The sequence below is a fragment of the Schistocerca cancellata genome, chromosome 1, assembly GCF_023864275.1.
Source record: "Schistocerca cancellata isolate TAMUIC-IGC-003103 chromosome 1, iqSchCanc2.1, whole genome shotgun sequence".
Classification (NCBI taxonomy): Eukaryota; Metazoa; Arthropoda; class Insecta; order Orthoptera; family Acrididae; genus Schistocerca; species Schistocerca cancellata.
The window spans coordinates 518,465,158-518,489,917 of NC_064626.1; the positions used below are offsets into that span (position 1 = coordinate 518,465,158).

Sequence of the window (24,760 nt, forward strand, 5' to 3'; positions counted from 1 at the left end):
TGAGGTTTGCTGGAAAGGTTGTGAAGGGTGAGTGAGTTGCCTTTCCGGAGGTGGGAAACCAGGAGATTGGATAGTTTTTTAAGGTGGAGGGTGGCATGCTGTTCTAATTTGCGGTTGGCCTGTAGGAGGATGCTCTGAATAACTGGTGTGGATGTGGGAGAGGAAAGATTGAGGACTTTTATTAGGGACAGGAGTTGATGGGTGTGTTGATTGGCTGAGTGGATGTGTAGGTGAAGGATTAGGTGGGTGAGGGCAATGGATTGTTCGGTTTGGAACTGGTATAGGGACTGATGGAAAGAAGGGTTGCAGCCAGAGATGGGAACTTTAAGTGTGAGGCCTTTGGGGTTGATGCCAAATGTCAGACAAGCCTGAGAAAATAAAATATGGGAGTGTAATCTGGCTAGGGCGAAGGCATGTTTGCGGAGGGAATGTAAATAAAACTTAATGGGGTCGTTGTGGAGGTGTTGTGAGGGTGACATGGTACTGGAAGGTGGAAAGTGGAACACGAGGCTGAAATGAAAATGAAAATAAATATAAAAATATATGGGGAGAGATAAAGGTAAAACTAGAAAGAAAATGGAGATCTGGTGTGAAAAAAGGCGAAAAAGGGTTGGAGAGCTGGGCTATGTTGATCCTGTGGTGAACTTGTGTAGGTAGATAATGATGTGCACAAAGGTTAGGTGGTTGTGTTGCCGCCAAAACACGTTAAAGGGTGGAGAAATACGGGAAAATTTCGAAAAAACTACGTGAGGATGTATTAAAAGGGTGGTTTGGTGGTGGCAGATTATGGAAATGAAGCTAACAATTGTCTGCTGAAGAAATAATGACGTTAAAACCTGTGGGAAGCGGCTAAAAATGATCGATGATGTGAGAAAAACGGAAATGGAAATAAAGCAAAAGATATTAAAACTAGCCGAAAAGGTTGTTTAATAGCTGAAAGGAACTGTTTGTGAACTGGAAACGGTGGATTTTATAGCAGCGGTAGTGTTGAAAGCGGAAAAAAAAATTTTTTTGGTTATGGTTTGGAAGTGGGTTACGTATTATTACGTACTATTGAGTATATATCGGCGGGATAAAATTGTATACTGGATTACGGTAAAAAAGGAGAAGGTGAATAGAAAGTAAAACTGCTGGCAAAAACAGAAGGAGGAAATAAGATGACAGAAAAGACTACGAAATGTAACAGTGACAATAACAATAACAATAACAAACGTGATTGTTGGATTCAAATTAATGATATGAATATAATAGAGGGAAACATTCCACGTGGGAAAAATATATTTAAAAAGAAAGATGATGAGACTTACCCAACAAAAGCGCTGGCAGGTCGATAGACACACAAATAAACACAAACATACACACAAAACTCTAGCTTTCGCAACCAACGGTTGCCTCGTCAGAAAAGAGGGAAGGAGAAGGAAAGACAAAAGGATTGGGTTTTAAGGGAGAGGGTAAGGAGTCATTCCAATCCCGGGAGCGGAAAGACTTACCTTAGGGGGAAAAAAGGACAGGTTTACACTCGCACACACACACATATCCATCCACACATACACAGACACAAGCAGACATTTGTAAAGGCAAAGAGTTTGGGCAGAGATGTCAGTCAGGACGGAAGTACAGAGGCAAAGATGATGTTGAAAGACAGGTGAGGTATGAGCGGCGGCAGATTGAAATTAGCGGAGATTGAGGCCTGGCGGATAGCGAGAAGAGAGGATATGCTGAAGGGCAAGTTCCCATCTCCGGAGTTCTGACAGGTTGGTGTTAGTGGGAAGTATCCAGATAACCCGGACGGTGTAACACTGTGCCAAGATGTGCTGGCCGTGCACCAAGGCATGTTTAGCCACAGGGTGATCCTCATTACCAACAAACACTGTCTGCCTGTGTCCATTCATGCGAATGGACAGTTTGTTGCTGGTCATTCCCACATAGAACGCTTCACAGTGTAGGCAGGTCAGTTGGTAAATCACGTGGGTGCTTTCACACGTGGCTCTGCCTTTGATCGTGTACACCTTCCGGGTTACAGGACTGGAATAGGTGGTGGTGGGAGGGTGCATGGGACAGGTTTTACACCGGGGGCGGTTACAGGGGTAGGAGCCAGAGGGTAGGGAAGGTGGTTTGGGGATTTCATAGGGATGAACTAAGAGGTTACGAAGGTTAGGTGGACGGCGGAAAGACACTCTTGGTGGAGTGGGGAGGATTTCATGAAGGATGGATCTCATTTCAGGGCAGGATTTGAGGAAGTCGTATCCCTGCTGGAGAGCCACATTCAGAATCTGATCCAGTCCCGGAAAGTATCCTGTCACAAGTGGGGCACTTTTGGGGTTCTTCTGTGGAAGGTTCCGGGTTTGAGGAGATGAGGAAGTGGCTCTGGTTATTTGCTTCTGTACCAGGTCGGGAGGGTAGTTACGGGATGCAAAAGCTGTTTTCAGGTTGTTGGTGTAATGGTTCAAGGATTCCGGACTGGAGCAGATTCGTTTGCCACGAAGACCTAGGCTGTAGGGAAGGGACCGTTTGATGTGGAATGGGTGGCAGCTGTCATAATGGAGGTACTGTTGCTTGTTGGTGGGTTTGATGTGGACGGACGTGTGAAGCTGGCCATTGGACAGGTGGAGGTCAACGTCAAGGAAAGTGGCATGGGATTTAGAGTAGGACCAGGTGAATCTGATGGAACCAAAGGAGTTGAGGTTGGAGAGGAAATTCTGGAGTTCTTCTTCACTGTGAGTCCAAATCATGAAAATGTCATCAATAAATCTGTACCAAACTTTGGGTTGGCAGGCCTGGGTAACCAAGAAGGCTTCCTCTAAGCGACCCATGAATAGGTTGGCGTACGAGGGGGCCATCCTGGTACCCATGGCTGTTCCCTTTAATTGTTGGTATGTCTGGCCTTCAAAAGTGAAGAAGTTGTGGGTCAGGATGAAGCTGGCTAAGGTAATGAGGAAAGAGGTTTTAGGTAGGGCGGCAGGTGATCGGCGTGAAAAAAAGGTTTGTTTGCGTGGCGATCCTCTGCAGCAAGCATAGAAATACTTGTTTTGTAAATAAAACCACCTTTTCCTGCTGCCACTTTATTTATCCCAGATGCATTTCGCCTTTTTCTTGTTGTAAGGCATTATTAGTGGGATCTATAAAGATACAGTTTTGTTATTTTTAGATTATTAAACAGTTCACATTGCAATATTTTAAGTAAAAAGGTAATTACTTGAGATTGATGATCTGCATTTCCTCTCATCTGGTCCAGAGGTCGCATTACCACTTTATTACTGACATATAAGCACAGCTTTGTGTTCTGACTTTCTTCAAATTGTTCACCACATTTCTCCTCCTTTTTTGTGGTGTACTATTGTTCTTTTGCCACTCGATATAACTATTTTGTCGGACACTGCTTTCAACAATGTAAATATTATAACTTCTATTCATAATGTTTGTAACGTGTGTGTGTGTGTGTGAGAGAGAGGGGGGGGGGGGAGAGAGGGAGCTGAAGAGTGTTCTTTTGTGTGTGCGTGGGGGGGGGGGGGATGTTGAATTGTATGGTGTTGAATATGAATGTACTAGCTGTTAGCGAGTGGTTGAAAGCCTTGGTGACAGCTGATTTGACTTTTCGTTTCAATATTCTGTGGAGGGTTCATGGATAAGTGAGTGATGTAGTGTGGTATTATTATTATGTTGGATGGTATTAATCCTTCTGGGAGTGTTATTCTATTATTTTAACTATTAGTGTAAATAATGAAGTGCTTGGCATGTGTACTTGATATTTCAACAAGGTTTTCTTTTCTGCCTTTGTTTTCTGAATGTGATAATTTTTTTGTAGGGTTAGGAGGTGTTTATTTATTTCTGATTCTAATTATTTTCATGTCATCTTCTCTAGTGGTCATGTCCTCTTAGGTGTTCTGCAAATGTGGAGTGGTTTGTCCCATATTTCCAGGCTCTTATGTATTCTTTGTATCTGACGTAAAATGTTCTACCTGTTTGTCTTATGTATCTGCCTTCACAAGTATTACACTGTAGTTGATATGTACCTGCTTTCTGGTGTATGTGTCTGTTTTAGTCAGTTTTGGGGTGTATTTTTGTATAGATCTGGCTGTTGTGTATGCTATGTTTATTCCCTGTCTTTTGAAAATGTTGGTGATTGTATTGGTGAGTTTGTGTTTGTGTGTCATTGTGTACCATCTTGTGTTTTCTTTCATCTTTTTTCTCATTATCCTATGTAGTTGTTATGAGACAGCATGTTCGTGTTTGGTTCTGTTGTGTTGTTGTCTATGGTTTGGTGCTTTCTGCTTTTATTTTACTTTGAATTTTGTTGTTTAGATTTGTGACTGTGTTATTATTGCAACCGTTACTTTGTGCTATCTGCATTATTATGTCCAGTTATTTTTGGTAGCTTTATTTGGTGAGTGGCACTGTGTTGAGACTATGGAGCATGTGTCGAAGTGCCGCTTGCTTTTGTGAGTGTGGGTGGTTCGAGGATTGGGGGATGATAATGTCCATTGCTGTGGGTTTAGGGTAAATTTCAAACATATGCTTATTGTTTTGTTTTTTGATTTTTATACCCAGAAAGTTAATTGGGTTGTTCTGTTCTCTTTCAGTTGTGAATTTTACATTTTTATCTATCTTGTTGATGTCAGTATGTAGTTTTTCAATTTTTGTTTGTGGTTCATCTATTAAGCAAAGGATGTCATCCATATACCTAAGGCTCCTGAAACTGGGGTCCCATTGGTAATCCATCTTCTTGTAAATAAAATTCATTATTGAATTGGAAGTAATTTTGTTCTGTTATGAGCTTTATTAATGTGCATATTTCCTTAATCTGTTCATCGGGGAGTTGACTATTTCTAGATAAGCTCAAGTACTGTGGTATGAATGGGACAGCGCTTAAATGGTTTAAATCATACCTAACTGGAAGACTGCAGAAAGTTGAAATAAGTAGTTCACATAATATGCAAAAAAACTGGTGAGTTCTCAAACTGGGGAATAATCAAGAATGGGGTGCCGCAAGTTTCGGTCTTGGGGCCTCTGCTGTTCTTAATATGTATTAATGACTTGCCATTCTATATTCATGAAGATGCAAAGCTAGTACTTTTTGCCGATGATACAAGTATAGCTATCACACCCGACAGACAAGAATTAACTGGTGAAATTGTAAATGATGATCTTCAGAAAATCATTAAGTGGTTCTCTGCAAATGGGCTCTTGTTAAACTTTGACAAAACACAGTATATACAGTTCCACACAGTAAATGGAATGACACCATTAACAAATATAGACTTCAATCAGAAATCGGTAGCTAAGGTAGAATATTCAAAATTTCTAGGTGTATGCATTGATGAAGGGTTGAACTGGAAAAAACACACTGAAGATCTGCTGAAACGTTTGAGTTCAGTTACTTATGCTATTAAGGTCATTGCAAATTATAGCGATATACATCTTAGTAAATTAGCTTACCATGCCTATTTTCATTCTCTACTTTCGTATGGCATCATATTTTGGGGTAACTCATCATTGAGTAAAAGAGTGTTCATTGCACAAAAGCGTGTAATCAGAATAATTGTTGGAGCTGATCCAAGATCGTCCTGCAGGCTAGAGATCTTCACTGTAGCCTCACAATATATATATTCACTTATGAAATTTGTTATTAACAAACCGAACAAATTCAAAAGTAATAGCAGTGTACATGGCTACAACACTAGGAGAAAGGATGATCTTCACTACTCAAGGTTAAACCTAACTTTGGCTCACAAGGGGGTAAATTATGCTGCCACAAAAGTCTTTGGTCACTTATCTAACAGCATCAAGAGTCTGACAAACAGGCATATAGAATTTAAAAGGAAATTAAAAGAATTTCTTAATGGCAACTCCTTCTACTCATTAGATGAATTTTTGGATATAGCAAGTGGGTAATTTCCCCAACCCCGCAAAGAAAAGAAAAAAAAGAAAAAATATTAAGTGTCATGTAATATTTGGTGTCATGTAATATTTGGTGTCATGTAATATTTGGTGTCGTATAATATTTGGTGTCGTATAATATTTGGTGTCATGTAATATTTGGTGTCATGTAATATTTTGTGTAATGTAATATCTTGCATAGACACCTTTTATTAACCTGACACGTTCCACATCATTACAAAGTGTCCTCTCTCTCTCTCTCTCTCTCTCTCTCTCTCTCTCTCTCTCTCTCTCCCTCTCCCTCATACATGCACACGGTATAAAGTTCATGAATAGAAGTTAGTCTTGAACATATACTTTGTTAGGTTGGCAACAAGTAAGCAGACATGCCAAAGAGGAGGAAAACACATAATGAAGTTTCAATATTTATGTTGTTGAAAGCAGTGCCCAACAAAATAGTTATATTGAGTGGCAAAAGAACAATAATACTCCACAAAAAAGGAGAAACATGTTGAACAGTGTGGAGGAGGTCAGAATGCAAAGTTGTGCTTATATGTCAGTAATAAAGTGTTAGTGCGACCTCCAGACCAGATGAGAGGAAACACACAGATCAGCAAATTGTAATTAATTACTTTTTACATAAAAAATCACAATGTGAACTGTTTAATAATCTAAAAATAACAAAACTGTATCATTTTAGATCCCACTGATGATGCCTTAAAAAAAGAAAAAGTCAAAACACGTTTAAGATAAATAAATTAAGTGGCAGCAGGAAAAGGCGGTTTTATTTACAAAACAAGTAACTTATTAGAATGACTGTAATGATGTAGGAACCATGTCAGATCAACTTTTATCTTAGTAGTAAAATTGTAGATACTGTAAGATGGGGAACAGTAATAGTGGACGTCCTGAAACAAAATTTTAAGTTAGAAGAAGCGGAGGAATGAGTCAAAATAAACAAACATGCCAAAAATGTAGTATATACCATCTAATTCCAAAATAGCAAAAAGTAATGCTGATTAGAAAAAACTGGAGAACCACATATTACAAATTTTAAAAGAAACACTGTGTCCATGTGCTTCCATAAAGCATTTAAAGGTGCATAATGGGGCAGGTGGGACCATGTTCTGGGAAATAGGAGGAAAAAAGGCAAAATGAAGGAAAATGCCCATTTGTTTTCAGAAACATTTAACATTCAGAATAAATGTCTCATTCTCAGTGACATATGCATCAGTATTCATTGAAAATATGAACTCTATGGAGTAGGTGCCAACAACTAAGCTAAGTGGTTAGGTTTAAGTTGATTACAGTGATCTCTAAGTTTGGTAGAAGGGATTTGGACACTGAATATCTATTCAGGAGAAATTGCAGTCAAATCCCAGCCTGAACTTAAAGTGCCTTTCATTCGGTTTAGCTTCCAGTTGTTAGTTTTTAATTAGAAATAATATCAAAGATGTTATAGCAACTGTTGTGTCATCTATCCCAGTGATTTATTTATTAATGAACTTTTTCAGTTGGTGAATGACTATTTACGTGATAATTATTACCCACGAATGCCAAACTCGTCGAAAGATTCAAGGAAACTCAATATTGCAGCATGCCGGCTAATGTTGGACATTATGCCTGGCTTGGACACTGCTGTTGTATTTCAGCTGGTAAGAATGAACAAATGGCTTGAGCAGTTATTATTGCATGGAATTTAGTATTCCTTTCTTCATGTCTGCTTCTCATATAGCATTCTCTCTTTTTTTTAATTTATGTACTTGTTATTTTTTTCTTCATAAACTTTCCTCTGACATTTGGGTTACGTTATTAAACTTACACTTTTAGAAGTTTTTATCCTTAGTAAATTGCAATCCTCCCTGCTGAGTTATTCAGTTGTGAAAATAAGGAAAAACCATCTGAGGCAGGAACAGTGCTATATGGAGGGACTGAGACTAGTGCGGCTAAATAGTCATGTCTGACAGATATAACACATTGTTGTCATCAGGAAAGAACCAACTGCTGGATTATAATTTGGAATAGTGCCTCTGTCACTCGAAGCAGACATATTCACATTCCCCCCTCCCCCTTTTTTTAAATAGTGTGCCCCATTTTCAACACTTCCTGTGCAGTTAAGGCAGTAATCATCGTGTTTTCTTCAGAACATAGAATGTAATGCACCTACTGTTGTTCAAACATCGCGTGGGGATGGACTATGTAGGCTACAAGATTTTGTGGTCACCGTTACTCTATTAACTGTTTGACTGAACCATGTTGCTGTACCTTGAGGCAGCGGACTCCATTCTCAAAGATGTGAAGTCAGTGCCATCTGGAAATCTCACAGCACCATTCACTACATAATAAATTCACATGCTGCTTCTTTATTGTGCATGTATTTTACCTCTGTTATTACATTTCATGTTAGATATTACTATAGCAAAGCTTTAACAAAGCTCACAATACATATACACCTTTGTCATTTAGCTCTGTCTTCCATGAGTCTGACTTGACAAGTGACGTCATGACCATTATCTTGCATGGTGAGGTTACGTGATGTGCAGCTAATGTCCGAGGAGGGACGGCATTTCATGGAATAACTGTCCTGATGAGCAGGTGTCTCCAGTTGCAGGAACCCAGATGCCCATAGCTCCTGCCTTCCAGATAAGCTGTGTCCACTTTCACTCTCATGACATGCACAAAAGAAACCAAATTTACTACACAATATGTGGCCCAAAACAATCACTTATTTACTAAAATAATGTCAATGTTTACTCAAGGTCATGACCATTCTTCTTCGGTTGGAGAGACAGCCACATCACTTTTTTCAAAGTGACGTTACTCCTCAAACTATGCCTTCTGCATTGCCTTAGGTCAATACATAAGTTAATATATAGATTAATGAGGTAAAAGATGCACTGAATTGTTATTCTTGGCCCCAGATGTACACAGCCCCACACTCTCCCTTCTTTTCACGATAAATGGCACTGCAAACTGTGAAAATATCATGTAAACCATCTTTATTTCCAAGGGCCATCGAGTTACATTTAAGAAATATATATAGTGCCATTGAAAAATCTGTGGCAGTGTAAATATCTTAGTATTCTCGGTGTGCACTATTAATTCTTAAAACCTTGTGTTGCTATTCTGAACCACTCATGAAATCTTTAAGGTTTGAAGCTAAGCAGGTTACTTTGTAGTTGTATATGATTGCTGCTTGAGACCTAACATATGCAGTATACTGCTCAACATTGGATCTGACTCTTACAGTGGTGTGCATATCAGAAGATTGGTGGTGGAACAATGCATAGTGGCAAGAAGCAGTGTACCACGTGACACTCCATCCAATAGTGTTATTTTACAACTTATGTCCATATGTGCACACTGGGGTGCACATAGAACATTTACTGCTGATTTTTATGTTAATTTATGTATAGTAAAAGATACTTAGCCCAGTTAGTGTTCATTATGGATGGCATAATGCAAACACCTCATGTATTATGTTAACATTTGTTAGCTTACTGAGCATATAAGTTGTGCTAGGGAGAGTCAGAGGCACAAACTGTACACTACTGTGGTGCTTACCCCAGGGTTGCCAATTACCGGAGTAGACAATTGCTGGGTGGTATGGGACAGGGACAGAGACAGAGAATACACTGGCACCACCACAGAGTATTTTTTGTCCTAATCTCTCTCTGCAAAACACATCACACAACTGTCTTCTTATTTGCACACTACTTTAGGGCAACCACATGTTTCAACATAAACAAACCATTTGTAGACAATAGTCATATTACATGGCACTGCAAAAAGTGTCAGGGGACAGATCAAATATTGAACAATGGAATTAATAATCTTAGACATTAAACTAAATCCAGCCAAAGAAATTATGTGTACAAAATATTTTAAAATAACTTTCTTCTTTTGTTTGTTGGAAGGAATAACTGATACACCAGTTACTCCCACTTAAGACATTAGAGAAGTTAAGTATTAAATACTTCTTAATGTCCAAAAAAGATAGCATATCTTCCACAAAATTAGTGATTGATTTTTAGATTTTGACACATGACAGTATGTGGCCAAAGTCCGCTCACTTAAGAAATCAGTTCTTTTCAACATCACATGCTGCACATTCAAAATATAATATTAAAAAAAAAAAAATAGAAAAGGATTATTTGTCCTCAGGTTCTGTATGTAAAGCACAACCTTCAGCATGGGAATGATTTGGGGAATGAGGTAAGGTAAAAGGAAGATGTGGGGTCAGGGAATGCATAGATGTAATTGTGTCAGAAGAGGACACTTGAGATTAGAGAGTTAAACACAAAGTGGTAAGAAAGCAAGTAGTGTAAGAAATTAAGAGAGTAGATTAGTATTTAACGAATGTTACAGTTGGAACAACAGTTGCAACAGGTCTTTGTAAATGTATTAAGTCTGTTGTTTAAATGCAAGTCACAAAATTTCCTTTATCTCCTTAAGATTCAGTTGCTTTCCTTAGTGACATGTAAATTAGTAGCCTATTATTGAGTGCAAAACAATGATTAGGATAGCTAAGTTTAAGATAGCTAAGTGTTCCTTCTTTTTTTTCAGCCTGAAATGGAAGCTACAATCCTGAGGCTTTTTACTTGGGCAGAAAAAGCTGTAGAACCATTACAAAGCTATGCTATAGGTTTACTTGCCTCATCAATGGAAGTACAGGATATTGCAGCAAACTTCAGGTATGTAGAAATTTTCTTTGGGTGTGTTGAGAAATTAATTTATTATGAGTTTCATTTAACTAATTGTGTTGAATTTCCTGCTTCCATTGCAAGGAAAAATAAATTATTTGATTTTGTGGGAGCAAGCTCCTGATACCCTTGGTCAGTGGACATATGTATATAGTTTTTGTGTCATTAGATGGTGTTGTATGTAAGAGGTGAGTTGGGAACTATTACAGACATTAACAGAACACACAAATAAGAGGGTAGTGTAGTCTCTAAAGTAAAAGAGTCTAGTGCAGCAGTGCTTAAACACCAGTAACACATAAAAAGAAACAGAGTATGACAGTCATAAACTGTGCCGCCATTACCACATATTTACAGTACCAGCTGTCAGAGTTTCCATTTGGACAGAAAGGGTTGCAAGGAGTAGTCCACAGTGAAATAGAAATGACAAGCACCTCTTAGTATTAGTAAGTTTAATGTAAGGTGGATTTTTGCCGGGGGTGTGCATGCACATAGTTCAACAACAAACAATTCACTAAAGTGCCATAGGACTGTATAACAGATGCCTATCAATGCACTTCAATGTTTTCATTGGAATAAAAATTCTGTATCCAGTGATATAGCACAAAAAATATTTTTACTCTGCAAAGGGTACTGCATAGTATTTGGAACCTTTTTAATGTTAGTTCACTACAAGTGACAGGTGTGCAAGGGAGGACAACATATTATTATTACAATTACTGATTTTGCTCCTGTGGATTCAACCTTGCACAAAATGTGTATTGGTGACATTGTGACTTATGAATCCAAATTTGCAATTGAAATTGACTACAAAGACTTCCAGGCAGCACACACAATGAACACCACTATTTTTCTGCTGTCTTGCATTTCTATATTACTTGTTTGGGAGGAAACTTATTGTCCCTGTGATGCCATAAATTGTCTAATACTAATGAAAATTCCTGGAGAGAACAGTACATAAAACCAATTAAAGGCAGCCACTCACCTTTAGCAGACTGATGTGTTGCACATAGACACACATAACAGAATACAGCATTAACTAGCTTTTGAGCTGTGGTGGTTCTTCTGGCAGAAGGTACACACATTCACATCAATCAGCCCAGGCAACTGTTGTCTAATAGTCAGTGTCACCATGGGCACAGTAGTGTGCGTTTGTGTGCCTGTGGTTCTGTGTGTGAATGTATGTACTTTCTGCCAGAAGAAGAGCTGGGCTTCAAAACTTAGTTAATATTGTGTTCTGTTATAAGTGAATATGTGCCACACATCAGTGTGCTAAAGGTGAGTGGTTGCCTTTCCTTTGTTTCTCTAATAGTCTCTCACTTAGCAGACACTAGAGAAATTGTGTGTTATGGCATTTAATCCTGAGAAACAGGTTTAAGGGAACTGAAGAAATAATAAAAACCATGCTTGTAATACAAAGATGCTTACAGTAATAAAATTTTGCATGACTTAAAATACTCTGTACCATTCTGGAATATAATAACAATTTTGCATGACATAAATAAAATACTCTGTACCATTCTGGAATATAATAACATCTCTACAAAACTTCCATTGTTGAAATTGACACCATCTTGAATTGCTGCATATATTTGATTTCTGTCCTTTTTTTTCCCCCAAACGCAATTGTCAGGTGGGAAAAATAACATATGACACTAACTGATATTGCTTTCATTAGAATATACCCGCTTGATTTATGCGTCTGTGGGAGTGGAGTTGTAATTAAGCTATGCCTGCATTCTTTGTAACGTTCTCACTTGCCCAATCTTCTGATCACATAATGCTCATAGGTAATTGTCGCAGCTTCAATTGTTGCTGGAAGGTTGGGGTGTGATTACCAGTCTTGAGGTGTGATGACCAGTCTTGCACAGGACTAAACCAAATGAGGTGTTCCGTGTTGTTGTGTACTTAAAGCATGCTCTGTTATGCACAATACGTGTATGTAAATATACTTTAAAAGCAATTTCTGGTCACATTTCTCAAATTTTATTACCTGCGCGGTCCACCTATGCTGTGCCACTTGACCATTCTCTCGGACCCCTTTGCTTTGTTGCAATGAGTGGTGCTGGAAGAGAGCTATAATCTTACCAAGTTACTAAATGACATAAACAGCTTAGCGGTAATTCTTATTCATTTTACACGCCCACTGGGTTTGATGCATGGCTTCAATTACAGTGATAGGTGAACCGATCTCATAACTCGTGACAGACTATGTATCAGACTGTGACGTCATCAATCAAAGGAAAGTAAGTGACAGCTCTTAAAAAGATATTTAATATGTTTTGGCTTGCGTGCATTCTTGAACACTTCTCTCTGTTCCTGCTGCAACATCCAAAGAAAAAGTGCTCTGCTACAAGAGGTGGAGAAGTTTATTCACTATTGCACTGTGCCATTGTCTGGAGCTGATGTAGGAATGGGAGAAACCAACTGATTATAACTTATACCAGTGTTTTAGCTCAGAATAACCGTTTTTTCTGTATTTGTTTGATCTTGATTATAACACACATAATAGGAATATCAATTTGAGACAGCAGCAATGCTAAAATATTGGGTTTTTACATAAAACTGTTTAAAGTGAATGATGTGTATTCATAAAATTCCCATTGCTTGGAAATATTGAATTATAATATAACTTGGGTAACTAACCAACATTATTCTTTTACAAAATTGTTAAGGCTTTCGTGGCCACTTGTTGACAAACTGCCTATTGGCTTCTGTCTTGGGTTCTTCGGCCGGTGTTCATCTAATGATTTTTCTGACGTTTCGCCAGCATGAGTGGCTGGCATTGTCAAAGCTTCACCCTCCATTGCCAGTGGTGAACTGGAGCCGAGCTCGCGGCTGCAGACTATATGTACCTGGTGCGCCAACATCCGAGGGCTTCTCCGCGGTCATTTCCGGTGCGGTTCTCCTCTTGCTACCTGCAACGGTCGTTCGCTGCAGTACGGGAAGCCAGGATCCGTTTACCTTAAGGCTTTCCTCTTTCTTGTTGAAACTGTTTGCGTGTTTTTGTATTTCTACAGCTTCTCTGAACAAGCGTGTGTGATAGTGCTTTTCTACAGCCAGAACTTATTCTTATTGCATTATTCTTTTAATACCAGTGCCTACAGTTAAAAGCTACACATGACATAAGAGTCAGTATAGCATTGCAGAGACAGTAATTTGCCTGCTGGTGTGTGACACGCAGGGTTGCTACCTGCGACGGTCGTTCGCTGCAGTAAGGGAAGCCAGGATCCGTTTACCTTAAGGCTTTCCTCTTTCTTGTTGAAACTGTTTGCGTTTTTGTATTTCTACAGCTTCTCTGAACAAGCGTGTGTAATAGTGCTTCTCTACAGCAGAACTTATTCTTATTGCATTATTCTTTTAATACCAGTGCCTACAGTTAAAAGCTACACATGACATAAGAGTCAGTACAGCATTGCAGAGACAGTAATTTGCCTGTTGGTGTGTGACACGCAGGGTTGCCAGGTCTAAAAACAGAAAGTCAGACTCGGTGTTATATTTGGCCGGACTTTTTGCCCTAAAGGGCGGATTATTTACTGTAAATAGAAATAGGCAGTTGAGTATTTTCAGTCTTTATTAGTAATCAGTTACAGTTAGTTTTCTTGCAAGACTGACCTTAACCATGCTTAACCTAAAAAATGGTCACTAAATGCCCTTATAATTTGGCAGTCTTACAAATTTGCTGTCTTCTTCCTAAGATAATCTTATCTCAGAATAAACTAAAAGTTCTGCAGTAAGCTAAGTAAACAGTTGTAAAATCTTCTGACACAGAAAGTGAAGATATATTCAATAACTTTCATTTCAATCAGACTTAAGCGTTTTTGTTATTGTGCTGATTTGCAATTTATTGCTTTCCTTTGTCAAATGGGCATTAATGAAACAGGATGCCCATTCAGCATTGGCATTATGGCCTGGAATTACAAAGTAATATTCTGTCAGTTTCAGTAATTCTGAATAAAATTATTCATTATGCAGTTGCATGTCTCAACATGAGTAGGAGCAGCATGAGAGCTTGGCAGGGTGGGGCAGTTGGGCATCGGTTGATCAGCACATTATACTCTGCCTCACTTGTGACATTGTGTATTAGATTCATTCGGCGTACAGAGAAAACGTAGGACGCACATGTATGAACAGAATTGGTGACACCCCCCCCCCCCCCCCTCCCCCTGCCCCCTGAGCTGGAACCCTTTCACATCCACACTGGCATGATGACCAACTCAGAAGGTCTACTGCCATCTCTGCATAAGGGTTAGTGTTCACTAAAGTGAGTTATCGCATGATGTGGGTAATGCAATGTTTGCGTATGTTTGGTTAAGGTTAACCATTTATACGTGCTCATCTGGATAGATTGGGTTGAAAGTCAAACGAAGGGTAGCGGTTTTAAGGGCAGAGGGAAAAACGTGCCAGGGCAGGCACCAAAGGAAAAAAAACCTCCGCGTTAGTCAGGCCGGGTAGTAAGAGCAGTAGCGGATGTCTTGCTGACTGTGATAGGTCATGCAAGGATGGGTTAAGTTAGAAGCAGGTATCATGCAATCGGATACCATGTCATGCCAAGTTTCGTCATAAGAGATCAGTCCTAGACGGTGCTGCAGCACCATGTGCTGCAGTGTGAGCTGTGAGAGCCCCTGCCACGGTGTCAGTGGTGACTTGACGCGGGGGAGGGCCTAGGTTGTCCATCGGTGTCTGGTGGGAGTGTGTCAAAGCCAAACACTTGGAAATGCGTGATCACACAACGGCACCACGCCTCACTTGTTGGCTGCGCTGACAGGCTCAATGAGGGCCGTGGCTGAGTCTTCCCTGTGTTGCGGATGATGTAGCCCATGCCCTTTGTGTCCTGATCACCGCTGTAGCCCACTCGTCAGAGCAGAGCTGCACGGAGTCTATGGACTTCGGCGTTGTTGCGGTGCATTCCATCTTCTTCTTCGGTGTGTCCAGTGTGTCTACTGTGGTGTGTCCTTCTGCTGGTTGCTCCATCAGGGGAGCGGCAGCTGGCTTCTTCTCTTCGCCTGCGGCGTCCGCATGGATGTCGTGCGCCATCTGCGAGCGCAATTGCCACAGCTGGTTGCATGCCTCCTTCGTCTCTGCGGTCAGGGTGCCTTAAAGGCTGCCCTATCCGTGTCCGTGGCGACTTTGAAGGCCGCAGTCATCTCCTCTGCCGCGACCGCCAGCATGGCACGCATCTCCTGCACTTGCGCCACCTGCTGTACTACCGTCGGCGGTCGGTCCCTCGTGCCACTCTCACTAGTGTGATACTCCAGCTACCTGTGGGCAGTGGAAGCACTCTTCTCTCTTTCCGGTTTCGTCTTTGTTCGGCGGAACTTGCGGCGCCGTTTTGTTGCCTCTCAGTGTACGCCTTGTCTCCAGCGCAGCCGTCGCTGGCGAAAGCTAGGCAGCCACTCCAGTTCGCCACATGTGACCCGCCGCAGCGAGGATGAGTTTGCGCCTCTTCTATTCTTCTGACACAGGTGTGGATGTCGTGTGTGCCGACATACTTTACACACCGTGACGAGTTGTGGCAGTATTTAGCCACGTGCCCTCTGGCTTGGCACCTGAAGCACTGTGGCTTAGGGTCCAACCCTAGGGGGAGAGCTTCAGTAGTCACGGAAAGCCTAAGAGCTTCCTTAACCCGAAGATGTCACTGCAATCTGTCGCAGTTCCCACTGCGTTGGTGTACAGCAGTGGCCTCTTATTCATCCGCTTGTGCAGCTTAGTAGTTGCACCCCAGAATCCGGCATGTGACAGTCCTTCCTGGACCGCCTTCTCGTCACATATCCAAGGCAGCCCCCTGATCAGGGCCTTGGATTGCTTCTCGCACTGTTTCGGCGCGGATGTCTTCTCCACAGTAGGCAGATTGACAGTGTGGATGGCCAAAGCACTAGTCAGTGCACAGTGGTCGGCCGCACTCGCTGCCTGCAGTTGGACGGTGGCGTCTGAGTCAAGGGACTCTACGCCTACTTCTTTGGTGCAGCAGCTGCCTATAACATCATATATCTCTTTCCACGACCCTCTACTGCACTGAATGTACAGAGGGGGGATAGGTACATGATGCTCTTCACACTTTCGATCTGCATTCCTGCTGGGTTGTGGTGGCACCACAACCCACAAGAAGGCTTCTTCTCTACATCTGTCTTCTTCTTCTTCTTCTTCTTCTGTCCGTTTCTGCCCATTTTGTGACGCGAGAACACGAGAATTTTGCAGTGTCATAAAAACAATGCATGACAATTTGCGCTAGCATCACGCCACAGTCAGAGCACAGCTTCACAGCTCTTCTTTTCACCAAGCACAGGTAGTGCGTTTCGACAGTGATGCGTGCACCTCCGCTGCTCAGACACAACTGTTGTGCTATCAGTTGGTGTATCTTTATGGTATATCCCCTTATTCCTCCACATATTTCTCATTCTCACATCATTTGCTTGGAACTCCTGGCAAACATAGTTGTGTGGCCTATGGATGGTAAGTGCATAAATTCAGTGTAAGAGACTTTTCCTCACCTGGTCTACGTAGTAGTTCCTTGCTGCCATCCTCGGACATCGGTTGTATCACATAATGTTACCATCCCTAGTTAGTGGAAGTATTTTATGAAATGCAGTACCAATAAGTACAATTCTCCATTTGCTTTTAAAAAATTAAAAATGGGACCAGGCACAACAAACATGCAACAATGTATAAGGAGAAAATATCCACTGTGTTCCTTGGAAGAGAAGGTAAATTTGATTGATAAATCTGTAAGTTCATTGATGTGCTATAAACTTTGGGATAATGATGAACTCGTAATGCTGTGGTCACTTTAGGCTGAAAAAATACATAACATCCTAAAGTGATGACGTAGGGAAGTCGTCAACTTGTGAACCTACACTCTTGCTGTTGCTGTGCCCATATCCATCACATTTGGAGTATTTGATGGAGACAATGACATCGTTTCCTGCAGCAGCCTCAACCCCATATTGATTGTGGCTTCCTACTCTTTCGTTTGCATCACAATTTTTCAGTCATTGTTCAAAGATTTCATACATTACTGGAAGTAATAGCAATAAAAAAATTGATGATCGGTCATTTCAGAAACCAGTTATTTTGAGTGGTTTCAACTATTAGACTAAAGTAGAGATGAATAGAACCAGTGTAACCAAAAACCGGTGGTTTCAGCCCACGTTAGAAGACAAAGTGTTGTGTGTGTCCTTTCTTCGTTCTCCGAGTTATTCAACTAAAATGTCAGATTTCCTGTGAATGGAAGAGTGTAAACTTCATTTAAAAAGACTAGAAAAATTGTTAAGAATTTTTGAATTCTGGAAATCCTGCAAAAAGTAGTGTTCAAAAATTGGTAAGAGCATGGCAATCCAGTCACTTCCTCTCTAATTCTAAGTATAACCATTAGCCTTCAGTTCTAACAATTACAAACATTTTGCAGACAGTTGCTACTAAAAAAAAAAATATAACTTACTTATGATTCTGTACTTAAGCCCTTACAGTTGAAATTTTTAACACATTTCATGTTTTGTGGCATTACTTCCACTGGGTAAAGAAAAGAGGGTGAAGTTGCTTTGTTTCACATTTCTGGCCCTGTGATTAGCCCAACTATTTGCTACTAGTCCACAGTACACCCTCACATTATGCATCAAATTCATCCTCACAATGTTAAAAAGTATTTTGGTGTACAGTCTCAGGTAATCAAATTATCTGTTCAATAAAACTGTTAATATAGATATTTATCTTCAAAATTGTAAGAACTTCTCTCAGTTAAAGGAAGGATTTGTGCCTGCATTATTAATGGTATTTGTCTGTCTGTGATTTTTATCTTTTGGGATGTTTAAAGTAGTAGTTTTTTTAGTAACCCTAATATATTAGACCAACTGGAAGAAAACATGTGCAAGAGTGTTACAATTCTGGATCAAGTGAATTTGAATGTGATTTCAGAAGAGGTTCTGAGCGATCACTTTCAACATGTATTTTAATTTTTAAAAGTATTCTCAGATTTGATTTGGAGTTATGTTTTTCTATGACTGAATGTGTGTATTATGAATGTAGAGCTGCTTTTATGTTGGGTATACTGTGTTAAGGTTATTTGTTGTTAAGTGTTGATCATTTTGAGTAATAGTCACTCATGAACTTCCAAACTCAAGATCTGAATACATTCTTTGCCAATGCCTAGCATACCACTTGGCATATACAGTCACTCTTATCATATATGCACACTGTTTCTTATTGCAGACGAATTGGCAAGCATATTGATGATTTATTAAGTGCATTGTTACAGTATTGTCTGAAAGGGTAAGTGTAAGATTAATTTGGTAGTTTTAGATGGGTTACTTTGGTGCGCTGTGATTACTTGTCACGAAAGAAAGAAAACCATACAGAATTTAAAAAGAAACAGTGAATATTTCTGTGCTAATCTGCAAAAAGGAGTTACTAAACAGTTGCATTACTCATGACGTTCTTGTAGGCTTTCAGGAGAGAAGTTAAAGTTTCTTAATTTTCTGCATAATTTTCGTATGTACTTTAGCCACTAGCTTGTGTTACTTCTTTTGACAGAAAAAAATGTGTAAGATATGTCAGCATTCTAACCTATAGTCAGATTAAAATGACTTGATAGTTTACATTTCATGCACCGGAGCTGGTTTCCTCCAACCACAGCACTCAATGTCATGCCTGAACCATTCACCATTGCCAAGCTGCCAGAACATTTAGTCAGTTCACTTCCTCTGGCTTTCTGCCTTGATGTGTTTGGATCCCATATCCTAGATTTGGCCCTTTTGTTTTGTAGTTCATCACACACGATAAACACACGCGCGCGCGCACACACACACACACACACACACACACACACACACACACACACACACACAATATGTTGCTGAAATACATATGTTTCAAACATGGCACTGACAAAACACTACTGGATTCTTCCACACATGATCTGATTCACCATTGCATGTACAGTAATTATAATAACAGAAATAGGCTTACATTAGATAAGCTTTGCATGATATCACATGAATCTGAACTTTTGAAGGCTGCAGTTCATTGACGTTACTGGGCCACCATAGTCATACAAATAACTTCTTTACGCAGCATATGCATAGCATAGCGGTTAGCATGTAAACTTGTTGTGTCATCAAATGAATGGAAATTCTTTTTTATTTTTAAATTGAAACAAAAGACAAATTATTATTAATAAACAGTTTATTGGTTTAAACATATATTTTTAAAATATAATACTTTGCTATGTCATTTTCATTATTGTATTGACTTTTTTTCTCTTATTTTTCTTCCTGCCATTCTTTTTTGTTTAGTCTTTGCCTGTGTCGCCTATAATCTGTAAGTAAGTGCCAACCAGCAATGCTCATTGGTTGGTAACACGGTAGTTCATGTAAAAAGATAGCAACAAATTACAGTTAGTTTTTTATTGCTGGAACTGATGTTTTTCTCTCTTACGTTTGCTCGTAGAGGCTACCTTTAGTCGGTGTGAACAAAGTGATCTTGATTTTAGTTCTGCTGCTGTTGTCTGTCGTCTCATATACATTGCACAAGTTTGTGATTAGGTTAGGCCACGGGTCCACGGGTTTAAATTCAAGGCTACAAAACAAGTCATCTGCCACAGTTCAGTCATTAGTCACATAAAATCGGATGTTAACAGAGCATCAGGCATTTCTGTCATAATTCGCAGCGGGCCATTTGCAACATTGTTCCGCGTTACATGTAACAGCATTGGTGAAGTGATGCATCCTGTTTGTGTGTTACCTCTAAGTGAGCAGTAGCCGGCAGCTGATGTGGCACCACTGTAGCGGCAAGTGAAAGGTGTCACCCCTCAAATAAGTCTAATCGGACTATAGTTACAAACTTCTGTTGACATTGTACTAATAATTTTGTGCCTTACAACTAAAGATTCGTTGCGGTGTCTGTTTCTGTGAAGAAGGATTAAAAAAATTAAATGAGAACCACTGTATTATGGGAGATATGTACGCTACGTGCTAGATTACTGCAGCAGTCTGTGCTGTGCTTTCAGAATCACATTCTGTATTTAACAGCTAGTAAGTACACGGCATGTCTTACAATGCCACTTACAGAGAGAAAGTGTTTGTACAGGGTGTACATAAAGTCCGAGAACACTTTCAATTATTTATTGCACAAGAACCAAACATTGTACAGATATCATACATATGTCATTTTGAAGAGAAACCTTGAATTTTTTTTTTTTTTTTTTTTTTCGTGTATATCGCCACAGTGTGTGGGGACACATTAAAGATGTAGACACGTGATGTAGCAGAGCTCTGGGAGTGAATACGGGAAGCGACTACCACAGTTGACGATGCCATGCTGGGATGGGTATGGCAAGAATTTGATTACTGTATTGACGTCTGCCGTGTCACTCATGGTTCCCATATCGAATGTTTGTAAAAAAAACTTTCAGAGTTTCTCTTCATTATGCAATATGTATGACATCTGTACAATGTTTAGTTCTTGTGCAATAAATAACTAAGTGTGTTCCCAGACTTTACGTACACACTGTATTTAAATACTGCATATTGAAGTGCTTTTGTATACACAGTATTTCCGTTCTTCCTTCTGGTGTTTACTTGATTTCAATTCCCATTTTCCCCTTCCCAATATCCAACAATGTACAGAAGATACTTCATGTCATAGCGGTACATGCAGACTGGTCTTCAGAGTCAATTTCTGTACCTGTTGACTAAAACTGATTATGTGAGATGAACATTAAGGCCATCAGCAGCTGTTGAACACAATATAACTGGTAGATTTTGTTGAAAATCATCAGAGTGCACCACTGAATCTCTGTTAATTTCCTCTCTGTGTGATTAAGTGGTTCTGCGCTTTTTTGTGCACCACAGCACATTCATCCCATATAATGTGCTGACATGGCTTTACCAATTCCACAACTTCTATTGAAGTTATACTTGTTGGTGTCTCAGTGATTTACAACTCAGTGGCAACTTCAGTGCCATATTTGCTGTATGTGCTGTTTGACCATCATCCAAAACAGTTGTCACACTTCCCCTTGATGCAATTGTCAATGCAATACCTTTTTTATGATCATATGGTTGACGAAATAAGTGAAAAATTTTGGCTGTGTGTGTGGGTCATGTAGGAAGTGCAATCTGCCCCTTTGGCTTGTAAATGCTTCGTAATTTGTGATATGCTGTGTGCTGTTCTGGAACCACTCTCTGAAGATTCATTAGAGAAGATACAACTAATTTGTCAACATCAGAGTGTTTTTATCAATGTAAATCACATTCAGAAAGGTCATTTGCACATTAATTTGATGCAGTTGTTGTCAGTTGTACCAGTGATATTTGTTAGTGATAGCTGAACCAGTGGCCTCAATTGAAACCAGGTACCTCATTATACACATTGAGTGCAAATTGAATGTCTGGGTTTTGATTCATAGTGTGCAAACAGTGTAGGATGTCTTCTCTGGTGTAGCTTGTGTGTTGTTCCAAAAGATATTTTGGATTGGGTGGCAAGCACATGGTCAGTATGATTGCAAATAGCACATGTATTTGCGGTGGTTGAGCAGTAGTGTATACATTAGTGAGTGAAGTGTCCCAGTTTGCATGGTTTTCAGGAAGATTCAGTTCTTGGCAAGCTTTTGCGTTGTTGAGGTGTGAGGTGTGTCATATATAAATTGGGATGTCCATGCAACTACTTTACTTTATGTGAAATGTTGAATCTTGTTTGCTGACGCATTGCACATGTAGTATGTTGGCATGTCAGAAGAAAGTATTTTCTTAGCAGACATATCATCCACAAACTATGATAAAAATGCAGTTAACATTGTTGTTAGTGGTGACAATGCTCTTGTACATACAGTCTGTTTTGAAGAACATGTGCTGCTCATTTTCAAAGTGCGCTACCAGATGAACTACTGTTGGTTGTCATTCTTGGATTGGAAATGATATAATGTGCCATATTTCTTCCTTAAGAGAAGAAAAACTTCTTAGCCAAGATTGCAACAAGAGACTGTATTGTGGTTAACTGGTTTCAGTAAACTATATTACATCATCAGATCTTCGTACAGGTTATTATAAACATCTGGCCCAAGATGTTTATAATAACATGTACAAAGATCTGATGATGGTAACATAGTTTACTGAAACCGATTATCCACAATACATTGTTTTATTGTGATCTTGGCTGAGAAGTTTTTCTTCTCCTAAGAAAGTAAATACAGATCACCCCTACCGTATTTCTTCATTGTTCCTAATGTAGCATTCCAGTTTATATTGCTTGATTTCAGTCATAGATGCTGTTGGCATTTTCTGCTCCCAAACCTGCCATGTCATTGAAATGTTCTTGCTCTATTTCACTGAGTTGCAATACTCAACATTGATGTATGCTTTGTACATTTTCGAGAGTAATTGTGAATATAGTACAACTCAATGGTTATTGACTTCAGTGTCATTGTTTTGTGCTTTTAAAGTGATAAATTTGCCACCTTCTTCAATTGATCATCAGTGATGGAGTAGATTCCCACCACTGCCAGTGATAGTCTCGCCAAGTCAGTCTGTATTGTTCAGGTATTTCCAATCAGATATGCATGGTGAATTGTTGTTGAGTAAGTCATGTGGATCATGGATCATGTTTTTGGTATAGATTCCAAACAAATGTGGAACTACATCAAAATTTGCTACATGTGCTGAGATGACTCGATCAATTTGATGTGATGTGACTTTTCAATAAACCAAATCAAACTGTGTGCATGGGGCAATCCTTCTGTTGCCATTCCATGGGATACCTCCAACAGTGTGTCTCTTCAAAAACATTATGCTTGACAATGAAATCCATAATGTTTGAGCACACCAAATGTAGAGAAGCTGGTTTTGATACATATCGACAATGTATTGATAGAACAGTTGTTGACATTTCAAGGTTTATTTTCAGCATTTTTATGAAAAATCAGTTGGTATGAATGACAATGAGTTTCCTATTTACTTTTACACGTTTGTGTATTTCTGAATTTGATACTGGAACGATATCCATCTTCTCTTTGCCAAAATAAAATTGAATATTGCAATCCTTTGTATGAACTTAAAGTTTCTGAGACTCACTGAATATCACCATCTATGTGATGAAGAATTGTCTCATGTGAGTTAAATTATTTCAAACTATAACAATCACCACATCATCAATTATCAGTGCATTGTAATGTCTGTCATGTTGACCATTAGATGTATACACCAGAAATGTGCAAACTGCTGCTAAACTATATCAAATACACAGAGTTGTTGAAAAGTCTTGCATACTACCTAATTGTAAAATGGGTGTACTAAAACATATGGCTTCACAGGCATATGCACAGCTACTCGCCAAAGTTGCATTCGAATTGGATAAGTGATACAGGAATGCTTACGATGCAAATGAAGAAACATTCATTTTTATAGATTTAGTTGATAAGCGACAGGAAAATTTTCAGGTAGGGATTGCACAACATGTAAAAACCATTTCTGTCTTCCTGCTTTGATTAGCCCTAACAAACAAAGTACCATGTGAAAAACTGTGGAATTCTGTAGTTTAATTACAGGGTTGCCACAAGTCTTGAAAATTGGAATTTGAAACGTATCAGGGAAAAATCAGAAAGAAATGTGAAAAAAAAAAAATGCTGGAAAAACCTCATTTTTGTCTCAGTGGATGAAATGGTTGGTTTATTGAGATGCTATGCATCGTCACTGTCTGAGTGTAGCTGAGTATGTGCGCTGGTTCCCTACTCACTCACTCCTACTTCTTCTCCCCTCCTGACCATTCCCCTCAGCTTGCAGTCAGTACTGCGACCATTCATTTTTTGCCACTAGCCTAGCAGCTGCCGATGAAGGGCAAGAAGGCATGAGGAGTGTTTTGTTTGGATATGATTTTCAGAGACTGTAGATGCAACAGCCTGAGACAGTGGTCATGTGTTCATGAGTTGTGACTGAGATCGTGTGAATGTGTGTGCGGTTTCATTTTCTGACAAAGGCTGTGGTCGAAAATTTAGTTGTGAGAATATGATTGTCTTTTCTACATGCCTGTCTGCAGTTTATTGATCATCTTTATTGTGAGTTGCTGCGTATCCTCATTATTATTGATTCTCAGAGTATTCACACAACTTACTGTTGCATGGATTGATCACCGCAATCTCATTTCATCAACATGCCGTCTGTGACTCGTCAATAGCTGGCCACATGAGTGGATTTCCG

General features: G+C 39.6%; 1 protein-coding gene across 1 annotated transcript in view; it reads left to right on the top strand.

Annotated features, from left to right (window-relative positions):
• The window catches only part of LOC126178791 (DDB1- and CUL4-associated factor 1), a 258,124-nt gene that overhangs the window by 41,342 nt on the left and 192,022 nt on the right, over positions 1–24,760 (top strand). Inside the window, exons 4-5 of the mRNA XM_049924559.1 lie at positions 7,392–7,532; positions 10,444–10,571. Of these exons, the coding sequence (XP_049780516.1) occupies positions 7,392–7,532; positions 10,444–10,571 (269 nt within the window). The remainder of the gene's footprint in view (positions 1–7,391; positions 7,533–10,443; positions 10,572–24,760) is intronic.